This window comes from Chaetodon auriga, chromosome 7 (assembly GCF_051107435.1).
Source record: "Chaetodon auriga isolate fChaAug3 chromosome 7, fChaAug3.hap1, whole genome shotgun sequence".
Lineage (NCBI taxonomy): Eukaryota > Metazoa > Chordata > Actinopteri > Chaetodontiformes > Chaetodontidae > Chaetodon > Chaetodon auriga.
Window position 1 is genome coordinate 8942697 of NC_135080.1, and position 22928 is coordinate 8965624.

At 44.7% G+C, this 22928-nt stretch overlaps 1 protein-coding gene across 1 annotated transcript; it reads right to left on the reverse strand.

Moving 5' to 3' along the window:
* Positions 1-3297: 3297 nt before the first annotated feature.
* LOC143323198 (mediator of RNA polymerase II transcription subunit 13-like) lies at positions 3298-22908 on the reverse strand. The gene is made up of 30 exons (XM_076734905.1): positions 22070-22908; positions 21074-21308; positions 19825-19993; positions 16228-16373; positions 15861-16058; positions 15258-15452; positions 14998-15154; positions 14792-14899; positions 13992-14708; positions 13664-13880; positions 12702-12732; positions 12464-12585; positions 12214-12304; positions 11925-12121; positions 11637-11836; positions 10315-11198; positions 10037-10204; positions 9706-9929; positions 9388-9583; positions 8918-9284; positions 7491-7707; positions 6450-6641; positions 6111-6334; positions 5867-6009; positions 5613-5771; positions 5341-5523; positions 5070-5215; positions 4577-4741; positions 4343-4443; positions 3298-4245 (listed from the first exon to the last, which is right to left on the reverse strand). The coding sequence occupies exons 1-30, from the start codon at positions 22133-22135 to the stop codon at positions 4113-4115; spliced, it is 6351 nt and encodes a 2116-aa protein (XP_076591020.1). The 5' UTR covers positions 22136-22908; the 3' UTR covers positions 3298-4112.
* Between the last annotated feature and the right edge of the window lie 20 nt (positions 22909-22928).

Consider the following 22928-nt stretch of genomic DNA (forward strand, 5'->3'; position numbering starts at 1 on the left):
CCCCTCACACCTGCACTCACTCATCTGATGGAGGTGTTTTAATATGAATATTTGACTTGTGAATTGGAAACCTTTTGCACTTCAAGGTCATTTATTTTAGCTTTTTTTTTTTTTTTTTTTTTTTGAATTTATGATACATTTTAATATGTTTTATCTAACTATGGTTTTATTAGTGGTGTGCTGTGTTGAAGGCTCTGTGAGCTCACTAAGACAAGTTTCTCATGTTTCCTGTGAAGTTAAAAACTTCACAAGAAACTTCACGAGAAATTTGTGGTAATTATCATTTAAGATTATTTATTTGGCACAGACTCATTTGTTGGACACAAGAAAAATTTCATCAGTCAATCACAATTTAAAGACACGTAACAATTATTTGAAGTGCTTATTTATTTTATTTCTATTGTATATGTGATTTGTTTTCAGAAGAATTCCTTTATATGATATCAAGACAATGTTTTGTGCACAGCCTCTACAGATATTTATGACGTACTTTTATAATTTTTAGTAAGTTTCACTATTTTGGAATAACAAGACAATGACGATACATACTAATATCATGCTATACTACACTGTTTTTGCAACATGCAGAGACATGCAGAAATAGTGTCTCTATCAAAAACACACTCAAAAATAGAGCATTTTTTAAAAATACAATACAATCAATACAATCAAACCCTGCCCAGTAACGAGTTTAACAAGTATGACAATAAATCAGTTGAATGGAGTTTTAAGAAACTCTGAAAGCTTATTCTGTGCAAACACCTTTATTATAAACTACATCTGTGACCTGAACGCCTCATGATCTCTTTGCTTTGTAAGAACAAAGAACAGGTTGATAAAATTTGACCTGAGCCAGTCAGCAGTTCACCATCTTGATCATTAATTAATACAAGAAATGATCCATCTGAAGACACAGCAGATCGACTTTATTTAGTTTTCATGCTCCTGCTTCACTTCATGCAGAATGATGCAACTCATGTTTCTGAGTACAATCAACACAAACTGATTTGAGATTTTTACCCTTTAAGTAAAAATAAGGCACTGAATGCACTCACATCTCACTTTTCTACTTCACATTTAAGGGTGTTCAAAGGTTCTGCAGTCAGTGGGTTGTGCTCTCTGGTTTGTACTCGGCAGGATGCCAATGATGACTAACCAAACATGCAAAGAATATTATTTATGTTTGTGCAAAGTAAGCTCTTCATCCAGCCGTCTTGGACTGGACAGCTGTCTAATTACGTTGTCATAATTCTCCATTTGCAGATGCAGCTCTGTCTGAAAACCAGAGGGTCGGCCTTTGAGCCTCGAAGCAGCCTGTGAGGCCGTGAAGCTCGACACTGAGGCACAGATGGCACGACACACAACTAGTGTAAGTAAATCCGTTTGCCGGCTCCAGACACGTCCACTCCCGATTTATCTTCAGTGTTTGGGTTTCCTGATGAAACATTTCTAAATATTGAAACAGGTTCTTTGAATTCTTCAATCTGGCTTGAGCTCATTGTCCCAAAAGGCCCCAGACAAATTAGGCTACCCTTCAATTGGATCCCATTAAGCAGAACATAAGAAGGTGATTGGATGAGGCTTTGGGATGACATGTTCTCCTTGATAAGCTAATTCCATTCTCACTAACCATCCGAATCCCGTTAGTATGGGCACGGTTCACGCTGCTGGTCCGTCGAGGAACCGCGCTCACCCGGATGTGAACCATTACCTTTTGTCACCCACCATGCAGTCATTTGCCAGGACTTATCAGACAACGTAAAGCAGCTTCTTCAACAATGGAGGTTCCTGTAGGCTCATGCACAGTTATTAAAATGCCGTTCTAGTGTCTAATTCAATAATTACAAATGACTGTAATCCCATTAATACCTCTCAGTTGATAAATTACAGGAAACTGCAGATGTATTTGAGGTAATTCAGAAACGGTGTCACACAGTTTGTCCACCTGAGAGGAATGACAGCTCTCATTTTCAGCTGTAAAATGGGGATGTATTGATATCATGTGGGCATCGTTAGCAGAATTCACATGAAGTATGAATAGTAAAAGTACTCACTGTGCAGTAATACTGTGCCTCTTAGTGTTTTACTATCATATCGGATGTTTTTGGATTGATATCACTGCATGTGCATGTTGCATTTAACTGCTGTAGATGTTTAAGGTTGCGCTAATTTTAACCACTTTATACACTGTTGAGAAGTTGAATCTGCAGCAGTGCATCTTATTTTATAAGTGTATGATTATTAGTGCTGCTGTCCTGTGAGAACCACGCATCTCTAAAGTCAACTTTTCATGAGAAAAACAGCCTGTTTTCAGCTCTGTGACAATGCATTTTTCAGCTAATCCAAGAGGTTTTAGATGTAATCCTGCAGTTTATCACTAAAATTCAATATCACCAAATTTGGAGATGCATGGTTTTCACTGGACATTTGCATAAAATGGAAATAATTCATTTCAACTCAATTCAATACTGAAACTTGACAGATGTCTTTGTCTTAATTGGTCAAAGGCACCATTTACAGTACATGGCCTCACCTTCATGTCATAAGAATTCATCGTATAGCATGTTTTTAATGATGCTTCTGAAGCATCTGTCAAGTTAAAAGGGGAACATCACTTATTTTATATATGAAAGTCAGTTTACACTGTAAAAGTCAGGGACCACTGAACTCTGGGGGGAACTTTTTTCTCTGAGGGACCCTCAGAAAACTTTGGCTTTGAGGCTACAAATGTTACATTCATTCCGTTTCAAAGACATAAGCTCTGTCTAAATTCTGTACTTAGCACTGATTATGTGCAGGTTAAAGTGTATGTAGTGTATATTTGAAATGAAACCTGCTCAGTACACACACTAAAAACAGGCTGTTTGTACTGACTGATAGTGGCCGCCATGCTCAGAGAATGCAGCTATTTGTAGGTTTAAAAGGAAAATAAATTACAATTGATGGTGAAAAAGCTCCAGAAACATGAAGTCTTTGCCATTTGTTTTTTTTGGTCCAGTATAATAATGTTGATTTTTTGTGTACTGATTGGAGATCAGTCTATAGCACATGCTGTGTACAATTAGTGTGAATTATGGAATTGGGACACGAGGCAAAGGTGGTCTAAGATGCTACCAGGCTGCGACCAAGTGCAGGATGAGTCATTCTTGAGCCGTAAAACTCGTCTTTTTCTGTTTTTAAAAAGTCTGCAGGACATTAAATCACTGGAGCACTTTTTTTTTTTTTAAAGAGGAGAAATATTTATTTACCCAAAGCTGTTCAAACCTGTCAAAAACAAGCCAGCAAGAACAAAGAGGATAAGGTAGACGCACTTTATTCCTAAAACAGAAGCTGCACCATCAGTAGCGGCACACAATTATATGTACACATATACACACACAATTACCTAAATCTGTTATATAAAATATATAATCTGACAATGTACCTTTTAATTCCTCTTCAGAGCTCATTGAGTTACTGTGCGAGAGACTCTGGAGCCGAAGCAGACAGAGAGGTAAGTCTCATCCACTCATTGGGTGGGACACAAATGCCCGGGCCAGCTCTTACTTCATTTTTACAGCATGGCAATAAAAAGGTCTGTACCCTTTGAAAAAATAATATTCTAAAAGCAATCTACAGCAAATTCACTTGAACAGGTTTTTCCGTGTTGCAATTGAGAAAATTACACTTTTTAAACCAATTCCTTTACAGTGAGATGTACACACCCTCTAGGATTTGTAATATATAAAAGATATTAAGCATTAAAAATTCCACATTTAAAAACTTACAATAAATAATATATGCAGGCATTTCATTAAGATAAAATTTCATAGATTGCAATCTACAGTCATTAAAAAGACAATTTATTCTCCTTTATGAAACGTCCCTTGATCTTCCAAAATGCTAAAATGGATTCTTGGCATCTGATTGATTGGTTGATTGGAAACTTCCAGTCAGTCAGTGTTGAGTGAGGGAGGAAGAGGAGGGGGGGGGGGGGGGGCTGCTTCCTCCACGTCTGCCCTGATGGAGTGTGAGGTCCTTTGAGCGTCGGGGATCCTTCGTAGCAGGAAATCCACGATTCGACTGAGCGATCCATCCGGTCAGATCTCAGCAGTTTGATCCCGTTAAAGAGTTCAGAGCATGTTCATGATAAAGTTGTACATCTGGGTGAGCACCACGAAGTGAACGGGCAGACAGGAGCGTCGGTCCTGGGTGGCAGGGTCGCACGTCAGCCAGGAGAGGGCGTTGTACTGCTCGAGAACAAATCTGGCACAGGGAGGGCAGAGCGTTAATGCACGTCATTCTCCTAATTTCAACACGCAGTTCTTCACCTGACAAGACTCTTCTGATCGGAGCAGCTTACCTGAGCACATCAGAGGTGTGGTTAGAGTCCAGGGGGTGGGAGTGCTTACTGTGGAGAAGCTCGTCTGATTGGACAGAAGACACGTGCAGGTGCAGAGAGGCCTGGGGACGGAGAAGACGGAGGAACAAGTTAATTCAAAGATTCTCTGGTTCCTGCTTGTAAAGTAAAACTATCTTTGGGTTTCAGGCCGTGAATCTTGAATTTATGATGAAAATAAGCTTAGTGCTGATGTACCTTGAGGAAAAGTGGGCACTGGTTCTGGGCTTGAGGGCAGGCCGACCAGAACCAGTCGGGCAGTGGTCCAGCTTTGGCTGTGGAGACGAAGTAGCCCAGAGCCATCGGCTGCTGCAGGATGTTCAGAGCCTCCTCGTGGGACTCCATACGGTCCGCGCTCTGGCCCTGCAAGACCACATCGACGAAATCAGTGAACAGAGCAAGACTTGTTTTCTACAACACCAGCCGTTTTATGTTATTTATATCCTGTTAATGGCACCACGTATGATACAGTGAGCTCAGGGCGTTTGTATTTCCTTTACCCACAAGCTGCTTCCTCATTATCTGAACACAGCAGCACACATTTAAGTGTGTCTTTATTCAGATAATACATTTCAAATCTCCTGTTTCAAACGTCAGGCTCACTGGGACAACACATTTTGACACTAAGTTGTAAATTGTGCTTCTTTTCCCTCCTTTTTTAATCAAGTTGAGTTACAAAAAGATGACAGACCTTGCTTCCATCCCCCCCCTGGTGGTAGTGAGAGCCAGGGGAGTGAACGGGGGAGGTTGTGGGGGAGTTGGGCAGGATGTTAATGAGGTCTGGATCCACCATGTCGTTGTCAAACAGGTCAAAGATGCCCATTCCATCAGATCCGTCTGCAGAGAGAGAAACATGCGCAGAACTCAGGGTTTGACTGTGGGTCAAATTCAACCTGATGCAACATTAGTGGTTCAGAATCTTTCTCGGATATAAAGAAGTGATGCTTTTCTTTTAATCATACCAGGATTTATGGGGTTGAAGTTGATGTCGATGGGCTCCGACGTGTTGGTGTTGACCTGCACCATGGCCGAGGTGGGGAACACCAGGATGTGTGTGCAGGATGTGTCCTGAGGTGTGCTCAGCTGCGATGTTTGCATGTTGAGCGTGGTGCTGCGACCAAACACTGAACCCGTAGACACAGAATCTGCAGAGACGAGACGGAGGAAAGATCTGGAGTCAGCTCGAGAACTTGGACCCTGGGCTCCAAATAACCATACAAGTATTTTCACTTACCTGGCATGATGACAAAGGAACCCTGGGGCTCCATGGCAACCAGACAGGCGCTAAGGATGCTGGGAGTGTCAGCAGCAGAGATGCCGCACATCCGACATGTCTCCTTCAGACGTTTACTGAGAGACTGCAAGTTCCTCCTGCTCAGCAGAATACTCCAGTCTGGAACCAGGACAAGGTAAGTGAGCATTAGTGTGTGTCCATGCATCTAAATAAGCTTCATATGTGTGTGTGTGTGTGTGTGTGTGTGTGTGTACCTCTCAGCTCGCCGTGGCCCATTCTACCGAGCCGTCCAATGACCACCCTCCATGGCAGCGATGTCACCTGCACCAGGCCGAGACACCACTCCCACAGCTTCTGTAAACCCACTCGCCTGGCTGAGCCCTTTTTCCTGCGAGCCCTGTAACAGACACAACACGTGGACTCAGTTTTATCAATAACTTAACCAACGGTCCTGTGGGACTGATTTTTTTTTTTCTCTCTGTGCGTGAGTGCACGTACCTGTTGGGTACGTCAATGCTAATGATGCAGGTCTCCAGCAGTTCTCCGTGTTGGTCGGTGCAGGAGGCCAGCAGCCAGCGCTGGTCGTGGGACAGACAGTAGCCGACAAACAGGACGTTGTACTTCTGGGACGCCTCACCGAACGTCTCCCCGAGCTCCGTCTGCTTGTCTTTCACAGGAGCCAAAATGAAGGGCGGCGTGTACAGACGCAGACACTCGGGCCTCTGCACAGAGGGAAAACATGAGTTTAGAGGATACAACAGCACAGTGTGTGACTGTGACTTCCTTTTACCCGACGTCAGCTGTTTCAGATACACAACCAGAATTACAGGCAGTTACCTCCGGGTTCTTGAGTGCCATGTCGATGGCAAGCCCGGGGCCAAAGCCTGTCAGAGCCTTGAAGTTGGTGGAGTTGGGCAGAGGCCGACGGCACTGCGTGAACACGGAGAAGGCCAGCGACTTGAGGTGCTGGCCGTAGACGTGCCGCTCCCCGCTGTGCACCGGCTGAAGCAGATACTGACAGGGAACGATCTGACGAGAACGAGAGAACAGTGGTACTTCAGACAGATGTGGTAACACATTTGTTGTGCTGATCTGCTCTAGAGCAACCAACTTTTGAGAATGTAGTGATGGATCCTCTGTATGTAAACATCACTGGCAGCTCTACACATTTTCCAAAGTGGTTACTGTTTTTTGTTTTTCATTAATAAGTCATTTCCTCTTTACACAGGGGACACAAATAACATCACAACAGCACATAAACACCACCGCTGTTAACCCCAAATGTGTCCCTGCACACTGGCTTATTGACAATTAGTGGAAAGACACAGCGTTACACAATTATGCTGTTTATTCTTATTGATGTTAATAATTTATGACAACTTCCTCTTCTAAGACAGGGGTATGCATGTTGCAATTAATGGGTATGATTATATGCATCTCCTGCCAGTGTTGGTGAAATCAAATATTTATTATATTCTAGTTCTTCATATGAAAACAGTAAGAACGACACAGAGTCAAACTGTAAGTAGAAGGACATTAAACCTGTTGAAACTGATGCTGAAACCATTAACACATTCACACCTCCAGAGCTCCAACATTCCTTCCGGCATGTTGATGCATTCTTGTGTCACTACATCACAGGTGTGGAAGCTACCACCTCTATTAGTGCTAATGAGGTCCCCTCCTCCTTCTCACCTCCCTTTGTTCCTGCTGGTAACCTGCTCTGCTGTAACTAAACAGGCAAGCATGACATCCATCACAGCCAATCAGCAGAAAGTGAACTGGGAGAACTTAAACTTGTCCCTCTGCTTTACACTGTGACAGACTTCTAAACACACACCATTATATAAGACATAAGACTGTAACGTTGGCCCGTACCTGTACTGAGACAGCGTTTCTGATACGAGCAGGCAGGAACTGGAGCATCTCCATGTAGCAGCGCAGCAGGCCCAGTGTGTAGTTGCTGGAGTGGACCTCTCTGTCTGCGTCCTCGTAGCTGAAGGGGTCGATGATGTACACCACGATGGCAGGCGGGTAAGACACCGCGTGGGACTCTCCGTCTGTTGGCTTCCCCACTTTGTCTCTCTCCATTGTGCTGATGAGAAAAGGCCAATTAGGATTCGGAAAGTTTGTACGTGAAGACAACACGGACGAGCCAGAGGTCAGCACACCAATCAAATTCACACCCAACCTGACAGGGGAGACGGTGTCAGAACAATATTCATGTCAAAGGAGCCAAATGACAAAGTGTCAACATTCAGTGTCACGTGTATCTTCTAATGTCACTTCTGCATGAATACACAGTACAGTGTTATTACATTTTAAATACGGAGCAGTATTCACTGTAGGGTTGCAGCAGAATACTGGTTTCACTGCACACAGTGGTATGAAAACTGACACCATGCACATTTGCTATGGTATTGAATTCTACTGTATTAGTATTATTTTTAAAAATCTAAGTTTATATCAACTTTCGTGTCTGTCAGGACATGATATTTTGTGAAATTATAATGTTTGTTAAAAAAAACCTTGTTTTCATTTCTTCTACAGTCTTGGTACAGATAATAATTGTGTAATACTATATACAGCGAGTGTTTTCTGAGATGGTTATCATATCGTGAAAATCTCATTCCACTGCAACCCTAATTCACTGGAGGGATCTAGATTCCAGTAGAGAAGTACGTTATGTCCACTGAATGACTGAATGCACAAATACTGAGTTCTCCCACGTTTGGGTGGGCAGTCAGAAGGAAAAATTTCCCAGTGAAGAAATGCTTGAGCAGTTTAGTGTTGTTTGTGTAACTAAAAGCAAACATATAAGCTGAAGTCAGTGGAACTATTCATCTTTCCCATCTGCTCGTTGTCTCGGAGCACCACCACAACTCAGCTGTCCCTCTGACAACAACACGTGATGACTCGCTGAGCTCTGCTACGTGATGTGCTGCCTTTCACACACACACATACACACACACACCCACCACTGGATGACATGCATGCAAGACAGCTCACTCTTCACAGCTGAGGACTACAGGAAGCGTCACCGCTTAAAATAACAGACCCTGAGACAGCGTTTTTCAGTGTTATTAGAGTCCATTGTGCACGTACTTGTGTGCCAGCTCTGGATAGGCTTGTAGTATTCCAAAATGACTAACAGTTCAGTGTTAATTGACTGAGAGATTAAATGTTTTGTAAGTGAAATCAGAGTATATCAATAAACTACATTTCTCTCATGCTGCAGGGCGTGATGGCTTTGTCTGAATGAAGTATTAAAACAACTACACATGCTTGCTGGTGTGGTAGCCTACCTCTCTGGGGCCTCAGTGGGCCCTTGAGGCTGATTGGCAGAGGGTCCGTTTTCCGCCGGCCCGCCTGCACCCTGTGAGTTCGACTGGGGTCCGTTCTGAGCCGTGCTGCCCTGCAAGCCTCCTGTCCCAAACGGCGAGTAGGAGCTGGGCTTGGCTGAGGCCATTCCCCCGATGGTCTGGGAGCCTGAGGAGGAGGAGGGAGGGGTGCTGTTGACCTGGGCAGAGCTGGTGCTGGAGCTGGTAGTGTTGGTGCTCTGGGGTCCTGAGGAGGTGCTGGAAGAGCTGGAGGTCTGAGAGGAGGAGGCCACAACGGGGCTGCGCTGGGACAGTAGAGAGCTATCCAAAGACTGCTCTGACAGGTACGGAGCTGAAGGAGGTGACAGGGAAAAAGAAAAAGATCCATTATCTTCTTTATTAACCATACCATCTTGCCAATGTTGGGTCTTAAGATTAACAAGTAAAGATGTTACCTAGATCATAGCGGCACACTTGAGCGAAGAGTTTGAGCTTATTAAAGGCTTCATTGTTTCCGTCTCTGGCAGCCATCTTAAGGAACCAGTCACTAAGGGGCTGCTCTGTCATGCTCCTTCCTTCTGTGGTGCCGACCTTCAATACGCCCTCGGGGTGACTCTTACAGATGGGCCTGTGTTGCCCAAGCTGGCATGCCTGTCAAGAAAAAGAAAGTGAATGCAAAAATGAAAAGTGGGAATCATTTCACAAGCGTAGGAAATTGTTTTTGTGGGCATGTCAGGACAAGAGGGATGAGTTTTATCACACCAGGTGCGTACCTCATACATAGCGCTCAAATCTTTGAAGAAGGTCTTCGCTCTGCCAAGCAGAGCCTCATTTTCTGGGCAGATGACAACATATCCCACATCTCTCTGGGACCCAAAAGGATCCAGAAGAAGCTTCTCCCAGTAGGGCAAACCAAAAGGAGACAGCACCACAAAATCATACTCATAACCAACCAAAAAGGTTGGGATGGGCAGAGGCTCAGGAGACTCATCTGTACCTGTAGAGAAAAGAGGACAACAGTTATCTCATCAACCACAATATTCCAAACCGATGTCTAAACTTGTTGGAGATCAGACTGATTAGGTACAAACACTTTCCACGTACCATATGATCCCCTCCCGGCCATCTTGTGGAACTGTTGCCAGGTGAGCGGTCCCTGAACGCCCCAGGAGCGCACGCTCCTCTTTTTCTGGATGGTGTCCTGCAGCACAGGCTGGAGGGACAACAACACCCGCAGGACGTCCTGAGAGAACAGCTTGCTCATGTCTGCTGCTGCAAGAGGAAAAACAAAGAAGACTTTACCGCGTTTGAAATTAGGAAGAAAAGAAAAAAGAGGGAAAATACGCTTGAAGTAAGAGGAAATGTGGTATAAAAATACATACATTTGCATTTTGGCCACTGATGAAGACAGGTGCTTTTCACTAGTGTTTCGTCTACTTTGCCTCCTGACATATTGTCCATGAACTGCCTGCCATGCTCCAGTGCCATGTAGCAGTCATTGTAACAGTCTCTCTCTTCCACCCTCAGAAATGAACTGGGGGCTGAGCTCAGCTTGGGGTACTCCACGCCCGCCATCGGGGCAAAAGGGTTGGTACACTGGTCTTGAAGTAGTAGGATGAGCTCATCTGGAGGTTTCTCCGTCAGGCTGCCAGCTTTGTGCGAAGCTCGCAGCTCTTCGAAACACCGCTCTGTGTCCCGACTGGAGTCTGAACCCCGTCCCACCACGTCCAGTTCGTCCTCCAGAAACAGCCCGGCTGATTGGCCAAAGCGTCGGTTGGCGACCGCGCTAAAGCCACAAGTGCAGGGGTACTGGGCCTCGCCGTTGTCCTTGAGGTACACGCCTACGTCTGCTCCTCTGATGTTCATGTTGCAGACGCACACGCAGCAGCTGTCAAAGTTGCAGTCTTTGAAGAGGTTCATGACCGACTCGGAGAGAATGAGGGTGACGTAGAGACTGTGAGCCTCTGGGATGGAGGGCACGGTGGCCGGCTCAACGGAGCTGAGCGGTCGGCAGGTGGAGGGAGTGGAGGCGGGCGAGTAAAGGTCAGAGTTGTCGTACTTGAGCGAGCCCTGGACGCTCGATGGGCCGCGGGGCGTCCGTGGAGTGCGTGGTGTGCGAGGCGTGGGCACGGAGAACCGCGGCGTGGCTGGGGAGGGCAGGATGCCTGTGCCGCTGTTGCTGGGAGGGGCACTGCTGGACATGAAGGGTGTATGGGTCTGAGGGGTGTAGGTCTGGCTGTAGTCTGGCTCCACACTTGGGACATTACTGTAACCGAGAGATGAACAGTGATACAAACTGATTTTCCACAAAAAAAAAAAAAAAAATACCATAAATGCTTTTTCCAGACTATAATTTGAAACTGGATTTGTCACTTTCATGTCAAACATCTGAATCTCTGCTGCTAACAGTCAGTTATTGTTACTTGGTTAGAATTACATCATTAGAAATACTTGTGTTGCCTCTGACAATTCAAAACCACCACAAGCATCCACGACAGAATGCCATGTGAATGTGTGGGGCTCAGCTAAAGTTTCTAAAGCATCGTTGGATGAGGAATACATACAGTCAGTGATATGTTGCTTTCAAACAATAAACAAGCTCATGAACATAACATTTGAACACGAAAATCCACTAGGTATATTATTGGCATCTGTAAAGTGGTGCTGTGAGGAACACTGTCTGCTAATGAAGGACAGCACTAACCTGTCTTTGGTGAGGAGATTGATATTCGTCACTGGGGGCATCAGTTCCATTTTGCCCAGGGTCCAGCTGGGCGTGTACACGCAGTCTTCTGGCAGTTTGATCGGCAACAGACACTGGCTGGGTAGCGTCTTCAGGGGGGCGTACATGGAACAGCCAATGAACAGCTGACTCGTCTCCGGCTTGTACACGAAGGAGAAGTCCTAAAGGCAAAGTAAAAATGGTGAACAACATTGATGAAGCTACATTTTCCACTCGCTCCACACTTGGCAGGTGTGCAGCATGTTGTACCTTTATTTCAGATGGCTTGGGGCTGCAGAATCCCTCCTCCACCTCCATCTTGAAGTGGTTGTTGAGCTGGCTGCCGTCCAACAGGGTGAGGCCCGCCCCTGCTTCCAGGCTATCCTTGCTGCCGGAGTTCATGGGAGAGTATCCCTGCTGCTCCAGGGAGGGGGGGGTGGGAAACATCTGGTGCAGGTCTGCTGAGCCTGGAGAAATAAGATATTATTACTTCTCTTGAAACAACATGTGTAAAAAAAGTTACAACACACAATGATTAAGTGATGCTTTGTCTCCCTACTTATGCAAGACAGGGGGTCCAACGTGGCTGCTTTAGCTTCTTTACAGCCGAACTTGTCCTCTGTACTAACTCCAGCTCTTTTGAATCCAGGCTGTGCAGACAGAGAAAAACAAGAGCGTATACTCAACACATCTTCCATTCCAGTGTTTCAACAGGCCTTACGGGCAGTTCTCAATCAAATTAGACCACTAAAGTGTGAGAAGTGCAACGTTTGGGCTAACAAGTTCCACCATCATACTGATGCATTTACCGCTAGCTCGTCCTCGTCCGAGTTGAAGATTTTGTCCAGGTCGCTGTAGGACACGGCCAAGTCGTTCTCATGGATGAGGCTGGTCGAGGCGGTAGGTTTATTACCGGATGGACCCTGACCATCTGCACCGCAAAACAAATTGGAGAGGGGATCTTGAATAAGACACGAAACTCCACACATTTTATTCCATTAAGTGTAAAATCCAGAGGCCAAGTGGACAAAGGGAAGATGTTCTCACCATCTGCTGAAGTTCCACTTCCTTCGTCCCCCTGGGTAAAAAAACAAAAGACATCACAGGAGGTATTTTAATGTCATAGGAATCACACAATTTCACACAAAGCATGTATCAGGTTAACTGCTGCCATTTTCACTTGGGTGCAAAGCTCTGATAATTACTTTCTGAAATACCACACCATGCAAAAGGTACTCTGTTGAGTTTGTTTCCACCTGTAGGCTTGTTTTTACGAGTGGGCCACGAACATGCACATGCACACCTCCTGCACCTGAGCGTAAACACGTTTGTCTGTTTACAAGAAAACTTTGCCAAAACAAACAAAAGCATATTTGCTGCTATATCTCTGAATCTATTTTGAAGAACTTTTGTTTACTTTTGTAACACTACATCCAAACATTGACCTTGGGTTTTTTTTTAAATCTCACTGGAATAATGGCACAGCTGGGCACTGCTTGTTTCAACACCACTGAGAGTTTCAGTGCGGATACCAAAATAATGGAACATTTATCAATACCTCAACAATAACAGCCTTCCAATCCAATAAAAAAATACAGCCTGAAATTATAGACAATCCTGAGAAAAGAGTAAGTCAACAAGATTCATTCAATGCTATCTTTTGCTACCTGACAATGTCTGATACAAGCACCTTTTGGTTACACTCAATAACTACACTTTGATACTTAGTTACTACAATATAGCAAAAAGCCCTGAGAGGAAATACATTTTAAAACCACAAACTGACTTTGTTCTGGTTTTCAGAGCCTCGTCAGGACCAGAGACTGCTCTGTCATTTGAAAATGATTATTCCTCGGACTATAAAATATAGGTACAAAAATATATTTAGTACAAGCACAAATGCTGAAAATCCCAGGTTCCAGCAGGTATTTTATCAGGAAACAGAAGCAGATTTTCGCTGAAGTTCTGTGGGATCTCAACCTGGTATTCAAGCCTTGTCCGGAACCCACCTTGTGTTTCTTGTTGCCCTCTCTCTCGGCTCCAGGCTTGTCCTTCTTCTCGGTGAAGCTGAACTCCTCGTCTCCCTCTACAAAGGCGTAAGGGTCTGGCTCCTCGCTGTGTTCTCCGTCTCCTGTGGCGGAGGCAAGATGGCTGTTTCTCCGCTGCGCGTAAGTCTTGACGAGCTCCTGGGACACCTTCAGGGGCTGCGTGGAGCCTGACATCAACCTGAGATCAAAAAGATTGTGCAGAGATGCTCAAACACATGCTGGCATGCTGTTTAAATACACTGCTACATTTTGTTTTAACACAGCTGAGGATGAGTAATGAAATACTCACTCGGTGACGGACACTACACTTTCTGTTCCTCCACCTCCCCCAGAATCGTCTCTGATTTTATCCATAGGTAGCTGGGGTGTCAGGAAGTTGGTGGACTTCTTCCTGGGCAGGTTGAAATACTTCCAGGGGTTGTGGGTGGAGTCTTCATTGGGGTTGATGGCTGAGCCCACAAAGACAGTGGGTTCCAAGGTTTCGCTGTAAGCTGGGGGGAAGGGGAGAGGCATAGGCATGTTCTCCAGCTGAGGCTCCTCAGACGAGCCCTTCTGCGGCAGCAGACAGGGCTCCACTGACGGCGGGTAGAACGGTTGGTGAATGGGTGTGGACGAGTTCTTCATGCCACCTGGAGTCACGTCACCTTCTACGTGGTCGCAGGGATGGGGGCTGAGAGGAGGGGGAGGCGGCGATCCGACGAGGTCTGCGGGGGGGCCGTGCGTGTGCAGCGTGGGGGCTTTGGAGGGCACCGTGTCCACATGATGCAGGCTGGGATACGAGCCCTCCTCCTGCGATCTCAAACAAAGCCTCTGGGTCTGCGGCTCCAGGGACTGCTCCTCGCTCACAGAGTTGCGGTGGTGGAAAGGCGTCTGCGGCCTCTTCTGCTGCTTCTCCCCCTTTTCCAGCTTCTCGCCCAGCTTGTGCTTGGGGGCCGGCTGGGTAGGCTGGCCTGATGAAGGTGGGTGTCCTGAGGTGCTGCTGGATCGCTGTTTCTGATTCTTATGCCTATGTGGAAAAAACAATGCTTACAAAATACTTTCTTTAATCATAAACAAACATCACTTGTGAATGCACACGGTTCCGCAGACCTTGAGCAGTTGCAGTGTGGCCTGTGAATGGGTTCCACAAAATCCCAAAGTCCAGTCTTGTCGGACTCCTCCTCACAGGTCCCATTGGTCAAGGTTGTAAACTTCCTCCTGGTAAAAAGGAGCAGATTGACAATTTATCAGTCTGGCAGGGGGCACTTCTTTGACCGGCAAAGCTAGTTTTGTGGAAGAGATGATGCTGAACATACTTGTGCCCGGTTCGGTTTATGTTGTACTCCTGCCACACAGACTCCACCATCTGGCTTGCCAGCCTGCGAGGGATTTTACCCCCATGAAGAGTGTTGTTAGAGCTGTAGCCATCAGATGCAGAGGACAACTTGAGCCATCTCTGGGCAGGCTGATAATCTATGAGGGAAGGTAAGGCAAAAAAAAAGAGCAATAGTGTTAGTGTGCAGATTCTCAGGCTGAGAAATGTGTATAATTTTGCTCAATGTGCTCCAGATCTTACCAGTCTGAGCCTCCTCTGGTGACGTTGGAGGAGTCAGAGTGACGGAGGACATGGCAGGATCTCTGTGAGCAGCCTGGCCCTGCTGAGCACCACACAGGCTTCCTGAGGTGTTGGCTGAGCCCTGAGGGACCACAGCAGGGAGGTCCGACAGGGGGAGAAGCACCAGGCAGGAAGGGTACACCATCCTTACTCCCGCTGCAACCGAACAGACGCAGTTATTGACTGGGTCACGTTTTTGCTAAACTGTAATGAATTTCAACAGCCAGTCATCTTCATTTCAGTTCAATCAAGGTTCTATGGAAGTTTTTCTTGGGCTAAATAAATGTTTCAAAGGAGGCCATATTGAACCTTTACTGGCTCTGTTGCAGTTATGCGTTGATCTTCAGTCAATCTTTGAAAGGTCAAGCTACTACTTTTCAGATCGTGTATCATTTGTCCAGAAATGCCATGAAATTACCAAAAATAAAGTCACTTTCTCAAACCTTTCCATCCTGTCTGTACCACTCAGACCCAAGAAAAATGTCTTCTTCTTTCACTTTCATGAATCATACAAAGTTTAGCACGACACCTTCAACACCTCATTTAAACATAAAGATGTCTTACCAACAAGGACCTCTACAGCTGCCAGGGAGTCGTCCTCCCAGTCCGAATCCTCCATCTTGTCTTCCTGGACCTCCTTGGGATTTGGACTGATGGGATAAAACTGCCTCCACTCTTCTATGAGCTTCTGAGTAGGGTGGTCTGACATCTTAAACGCCTGACCGGTGAGGGTCCCATTCAAGCCGTATGGGCTGAGGATGACTGGAGGGCAGAGAGGAGTCAGAAAACTGATGTTGGATGACTTCACTAATAAACGCAATGGAAAATGTATTTAAAAAGGCATGAATAATGTGCCTTGGTAGCTGAGTGGTTACAGCGCATGCCGTTTCCCTTCCTATGACTGACGTATGCATGGCTGCTGTGTTCCTACCTTGCAAGGGGCTGGAGCTCTGCTGGGCGAGACTGAGATGCTCCTCGCTCAGTCGCTGCAGGGGCTGATGTTGAGCGATCTCCACGCTCGTGCACACGTTGCTGTCGCCGTGTACGAAGAAGGTGAATGCGCACGACAGGTGCTCGCTGTAAGGTGAGTGAAAGACAGAGGCATTGTAATATTTGCAGAGATTTGTCCCCAAGCCGTCCCCAAAGCATGAAGTAAAAAACACAGCTTCACTTCATAGTCAGCACCCAAATATGTAAACCCCTGGAGGCTAGGGAGGTTATCAGTGCTCTCCATCATTGTTAGAGAGGGACTCAAAGGAGAAAGAGAGGGCTGAAAAGGGGTGGAGACTATGGGAGACGTACAGTTCCTTGTGTAGTTGGTTGAGCACTTTGATCCATATCATGCTTTCAGGTGACAACTGTTGCTTCCACAGAAAAAGGCAGAGACACGAAGGCCTGCTAATTCTTCCCATTAGATAGCGCACATAACTCACCCTGTTTCACTACAGTCTGAACCTTTATCAAAAAATACAAGTCAAAAATACACATGGGAGATTATTATAGTCCTGAAATGTTAAAACAATATTCAGATTTATTTTCTAACTACTTCTGGAAGGCCGGGAGGCTAAATGAACTAAAATAGTACATGTTGACATGGTTGCTGTAAAACCACAGTGCACACTCAGCATTTTCCAAAGGCTGCCCTGTTTACCAGCCAGAGAGGGCAGGCGACAGCGAGGCTGCCAGACTCTTCTGTTAGAGGTGCTGCGCTGCTGCCTCAACACACACTTGTAGACATCTTTATGCAAAAACAGAAGCTGAACAGTGAGCAAGAACTCCCCTCCTGTTCTACGCAACAACTCTTTTATATAGCTGCTAACCAAACCGTTGCCAAAGCTGCCAGAGGGAGCTGAGCCAAAGGGCTGTGCATCAAACACAAGTCAGCTTGGATCAACGCAGCCAAGAAGCAGAGGCTCAAATTAGCTTGTTAGGGAACTCCAGGATACACCAGCCCCCTCATTCAAGAGCAAGGGGAGGGGGCTAAATCTATGTCACCACCCTTATGTGCAACAGGGCTGTCAAAACTGACCAAGAATGATGTGAAACACGTGTTTTAAAAGATCTACATACTTACACATTACAAAATCAACAAAATAATGTCCTGTACCTTGTTGTTGAATTGCTTGCTAATTTCAGCTTGGGCTACATTTGATGTTCAATCAATGAAAGTCATGTTGTGTGCAGAGTTTCTGTGTGGGCCCCTGTGTTGTGGAAGATTTCTATGTCCCGGACGAATGGGAGAACGTCTGTTCAAATATTATCTGTGTTTATGGATCTTCTTTTCCTATGTTGTTGTGTCCAAGTGACTAATAGGGACAACAGTTTTTGAAATCGGTCCAGTAGTGAGTGCTGCAGCTGCGAAACGGACTGCAAAGTAACCCTCTGGGTGTCTGCAGACCGTCAATCTACGTCCACTAAAATAGCTGTGTTTTTTTTTGCCACTGACAGGCTCAGATTGTTATAAGTGTCTGGCAACATTATGGAAAGGATCCCTCCAGAGATAGATCTGTTTGTTAAAGAGTAAAATCCTTTTTGTTGAACCAGAAACAGCCGCTGCATCGCTCTCGCCAAACCCACAAAACTCCATTTAGAGAAAACAGTCATTTTATCATCGTAAAACACACTGCATCCAACCTCAACATAAACAAAGTAAAAGTCACCAAAACCTTCTTGGTTCATCTTTCACTGTTCCAACAATCACCACCAACTCTGGTTTAGTCAAAATAAACTCTTAGTTCACCGAATCAGAAGAGGAGGGTGGACATCAGAGAAGCAGCCAGGTAAGAACGAGTAGAGCCAGAATATTTTCACGTCTAACGCTGGAATAAGTTACACCTGATGTTATCATCACAGAGACTTAAATATGTCAGAGTTCAACTCATTTTCCCAGTTTAAAAAAGAAGTCATTATCAGATTTAGATTACATTAGATTTAGATGTATTTGTCCCTTTGCAAGGAAAATTGTTTCCACCTTCTGTACAGGCTCAAGAATACACAAATACATACAACTGGTCATATACACGTGTGTTCAAATTAAGAATATTTGTTGACAGCCCTAATGTGCAAGCGGGAAAGAAATACAGCTGCACAGAACCCAACTCTGAACCTGATAGTTATTTATATGCCGCTGCTGGTTCACCTCAAGCTTGTATTTCTACAACAAGAACAACAATAACAGCACAGAGCACTTTTTACCGTGCAGTTGGGAAAACGAGGTGTGGACATTAAACATTACACTGGAAAAGTTGCTCTATTGCCTTAGAAAAGTCTACACTGATATAGAAATGATGCAACATGTTGGATGGCTATTAAACCAGTGTGTCAAGCTGATTGATGCAATTAAAAAATGCAATAATCCTGTCAAAACTGCCTAAAAAACTAACTGATTTAACAAATTTTAAATCTCTGAGGAGTTAAATCAGAGCAGCAGGTACGCAGTCAAAAGTCCAGTTTCGTGGTTACACTGCTTAAGGAAAGCCTTGTGTGTGTTTGTTCAAGCCATTTTTCTTATGAAGAAGACGAAGCCTCAATGTCAGAAAGAGTCATCAGATTATAACAATATAGTCCAAACAAAACAGCTGAAAGCACTATTTCTCCATTTGAATCCCAAATGGGAATTTTAACGATCAAAGGCCATGGGAGGCAAGGAATTGTTATGGAAAGTTCAAAGAACAACTTTCATAACAGTGAGGACGTCTGCCCAAGAAGGCTTTCCCCGCTGCAGTGCACGACGTATGTTTAAAACACACAATCATCCATCTTTAACGGGCATAATGGTTCACGCATTGTTCCCAACAAATATGTCGCACTTTACAGTAAATCCGTCTCTTTAGAAAGATAACAGCCAACCCCCACATGCTGCAGATCCTGACCACTAATCCAGTACCAAATACTGGCTAACATTCAGCCCTCCAGCACAAGTACAACTCACAACATCCTTTTCTGTTGCCATATTAATTTTCAGCATATTGTGCTGCTTCTTTGTGTTATAAAGACACTGCCTCAGACACGTGTAAGCGGGATGTTCCTGATGTGAGTCAAAGATCTTCACTCTGGCTACTTTGGTTTGGACAGCTTGACATGCTGTCACTAACTTAGACGACCGATACTTTTGTCTGACTCTGACGTCTGAGCTTATTTAACTCCAACGAAAAAATGCCATACTGACACTGTTCAGGCTATCTAGACGGCACAATGTCTTCCATTTTATTGACAGGAATTTTATTGTGAAACACCAGTAGGATGTGTTGAGATTCAGCAACAGCAGCTTAACATTGACAAAAGCAGAATCAGTCAGGAGTGGGTGAGTGAGAGGAGAATTTCTGATGGAAAGCTGATGGACCAGAGCAACAGATAACCAAGTATGGCATGACTGTGCTGCTGTACCAATACGACAGATAGAAGTTCAAGTACTTCCGGCTCATTCAAACAGAACGCGCCCTAGCTTTAACTTGTGACCTGACCATTAGCTGAGTGTGGGCTTTTAACAATAGGACTGTTTTGTGTGCTGTTAGGACACAGGACATACCTTTTATTAATGGTCTTCTCCTCCTTCTGGTATGGCTTAACAAACCACTTGCCAATGCGGACAAAGCCACGGTTCATGAGACAGCGCTCCAGCAGGTTGTGGATGGCTTTGAACAGGAGCGTTCGACACTCGTAGGACAGGCCACTCTCCCACTCACCATCCTCTTCACCTGAAAACAAGGCAAATACATTAAAGCAGACACTTCAAACAAAGCTTTCTCCTTCTTGATAAAGAAAACTGCCTTATTGTTAAATGAAAACACTGTGGTGCTCAATGGGTTTGACACATACAGGGACTATTAGTTTGGTTTGTAAACAACTGACCACAGGAAGTGACCCACGTGAACATATGAAAAACATTTGAGTTCCACATTTTTTGAATGCTGGTCTGGTCAACAATGCTCTTTCAAGAGCCATGCTACATAAAATGATTAAATGTGTTTCCAACTCCAACATTAAACTTTACACCTATCATTGCAGTTCAGCTACGATTTCTAAAAATGTTGCTCTTTCTGCTTCTGTAATGACCAATCTGGGTGTTCTTCAAGCAACACTTGACCCTTCTTGAGACTGGAGACAGTATACCTGTTTGGTGTGGCAGCCCCTGAGGGAAATTGTTTTCACACATATGACAATTAAAGCTTGAGCGAACCCTTCCTCCAAAATCAAGACTGTGTTAGGTGCCTGTGATGCACAACAGTTTGCTCTTACGCTACCATACAAGTCTGAACCTCCGTGGCTGAGAGCCAATGGATTCCATGAGGCTTTAGAGACTTTAAAAGACCCATTTGCCACAAATCAGCTAGTCTATCATAGCTTATTATCATCAGACTCTGCATCATTAAAGCTGCGTTAGAAGTCTTTACCGCATTTTAGAATGGTTGGCATTGTCATCCAAACTTGTTTAAACATGACCAGAGTTGCCACAAATGGGCCGATTTTGCTCTCTGTCAACACAGCACAGCTCTAGAAAGTATCTGTTAATAACATTAACCATTGCACTCTTAGAATTTTCATCTGATTTTAACGCCTAAAATAGTCGTGCGAATTCCAAAGCACTGAACTAACTGCTTTGATTGTATGAAAATACAAATGTAATTTAGGGTAGATGCACAAATAGTTGCTATTTACACTGGTGAATGAAATACTGTATATTCTAGAGGAATCACCTATATTGTGAATATAACAAACACTGATCTTGAGCCTGCAGAGCACACAGAGATGTTCATGTAGATGCTGAATGGACTTACTTGAGAGCTCATTGTGGATAAGCTCGGCAAAACTGGGGTCATCTCCCCACCAGAAAAGCCAGAGCTCTCTGCGACCCGGGGTGTGGTGCCTTCTCCACACACTCAGCACGTCTGCCGCCAGGCATCGGCTGAAACTACACAGGATAGGGTCCTCCTCAGTCACAGGGAAAAGGATGGGCGAAGAGGTGGGTCCTTGCCACACAAAACGCCGCCATTTTATTCCAGTCAAATCGGCCTAAAAAGGAAAAAAAAGAAAAAAAAAAACAATACCAGAATGAATCATCGATCACCAATAAACTGTTGTTTCCAGCATAATAACTCTGTTTGTGTTTCTTTCCCATACACTCAAAGTGATGAGAAGCTAAGACTGTTTGATCTGTCATACTGAAAACTACTTTCAATGAACACAAATGAAATCTGATACTTGCTGACATCTTGGAAAGTTTTGTAATACTTTCTGCACATGACACCGCAATGGTGCTTGAAGTAACTGTCATGCAGTAATTTACTCACCAGCTATTAAGAACTAGTGACGCACCACTGCAAGTTATTCTAATGTCAGAGTAGTTGGTAGAATTTTTAACAGCAACTCTGTGACTAATATTTCACAATGTACATGATTTCATATTTCAGGCTCACTTTAATCTAAGAAAAACAAGATGTTTTTGACAGGTTTTAAATCATTCCCCTGCTGGCCTGACCTGTTACCATCATGTAACTACCGTTCATGCTAGCTGGATATTTCTGTAACCAAAGCAGTGTAAACACACGATTAAACCTTGTTCACGAGAAACTATTCAACATAGTTAATGTGCAGTATGCGCTGTCTCTGTTCTGAAAGTTAGCTCGATCACGATTTGCAAGTTGCAGGCCCGATGCCTTCACGCCAGTCTGCAACTGACGTTACAAAGCTTGTTGCCTGATTAGCCAAAATGGCTTTCTGGCCTCTCAGTATCATAGCTAACGCTAGCTAGCGCAGACATCAGAGAGACTTACCAGGCAGAAGAGGTTGGAGTGGCAATCCTCCAAACTGGCCCCGTTTGGTACAAAGCACGAACTCATCCTTTCACTGCGTGGTTGTAACGTTAAAGTCCATTGTCTCAATCACCATCGAGGGCAATAGCTGGTCTTCTTAACTCGCTGGCGAAGCGATGTTCAGTTGCAATTATCCCGTTAAAGCGCTGACCAACTTGCTAGCTACAGTTAGCTACCGCTAGTCAAACAGGCAACTTCTAACCGGCGCTAGCCACAACTAGCCCCGCAGCTAAGCTAACGTTAGACAGGCAGCCAGATAGCGTCAACTGTAACGTTAAGCTTCTAGCTATTCGATTCATCAATCCTATTTGAAATGTATTGTCTGATCTGGTTAGCCGCAAGCTTGCTGCTACATTACCTTAAAATGAAATAGTCAACGTTAACATGACCTGGACTACCGTTAAATCAAACACCAGAAAAGTTATATGCGCAATAAAAAATACGAGCTTGAAAACTGAAAAACTTCACCCCAAAAGCTTAGTCCCTGGTGTGCTAATGCTAATGCCAGCTAGCTGATCTGAAACAATTTCAAAGCAAAGGAACTCTCCCCTCCCCCTGATCTCTCCTAGCCTGCTAGCACAAAAGCTAACATACCAGAGCTCCAACGCTAGCTTGCTATCTAAATAAAACAATTATCTACACCGCCCTCCCTTTCGCTAAAACCATCACAGTGCTCCGTCATAGTAAAACTACTCTTAAAACGGGTGAAATGCCAAATTAGCGAGACTACTCATCGGCTACTTTTCTCTGCCTGATCCATGGGTCCTGCAGATTTCCATTATTTCAGTTCATGGATTGAATTCTTTAATGGCGGCCAGGA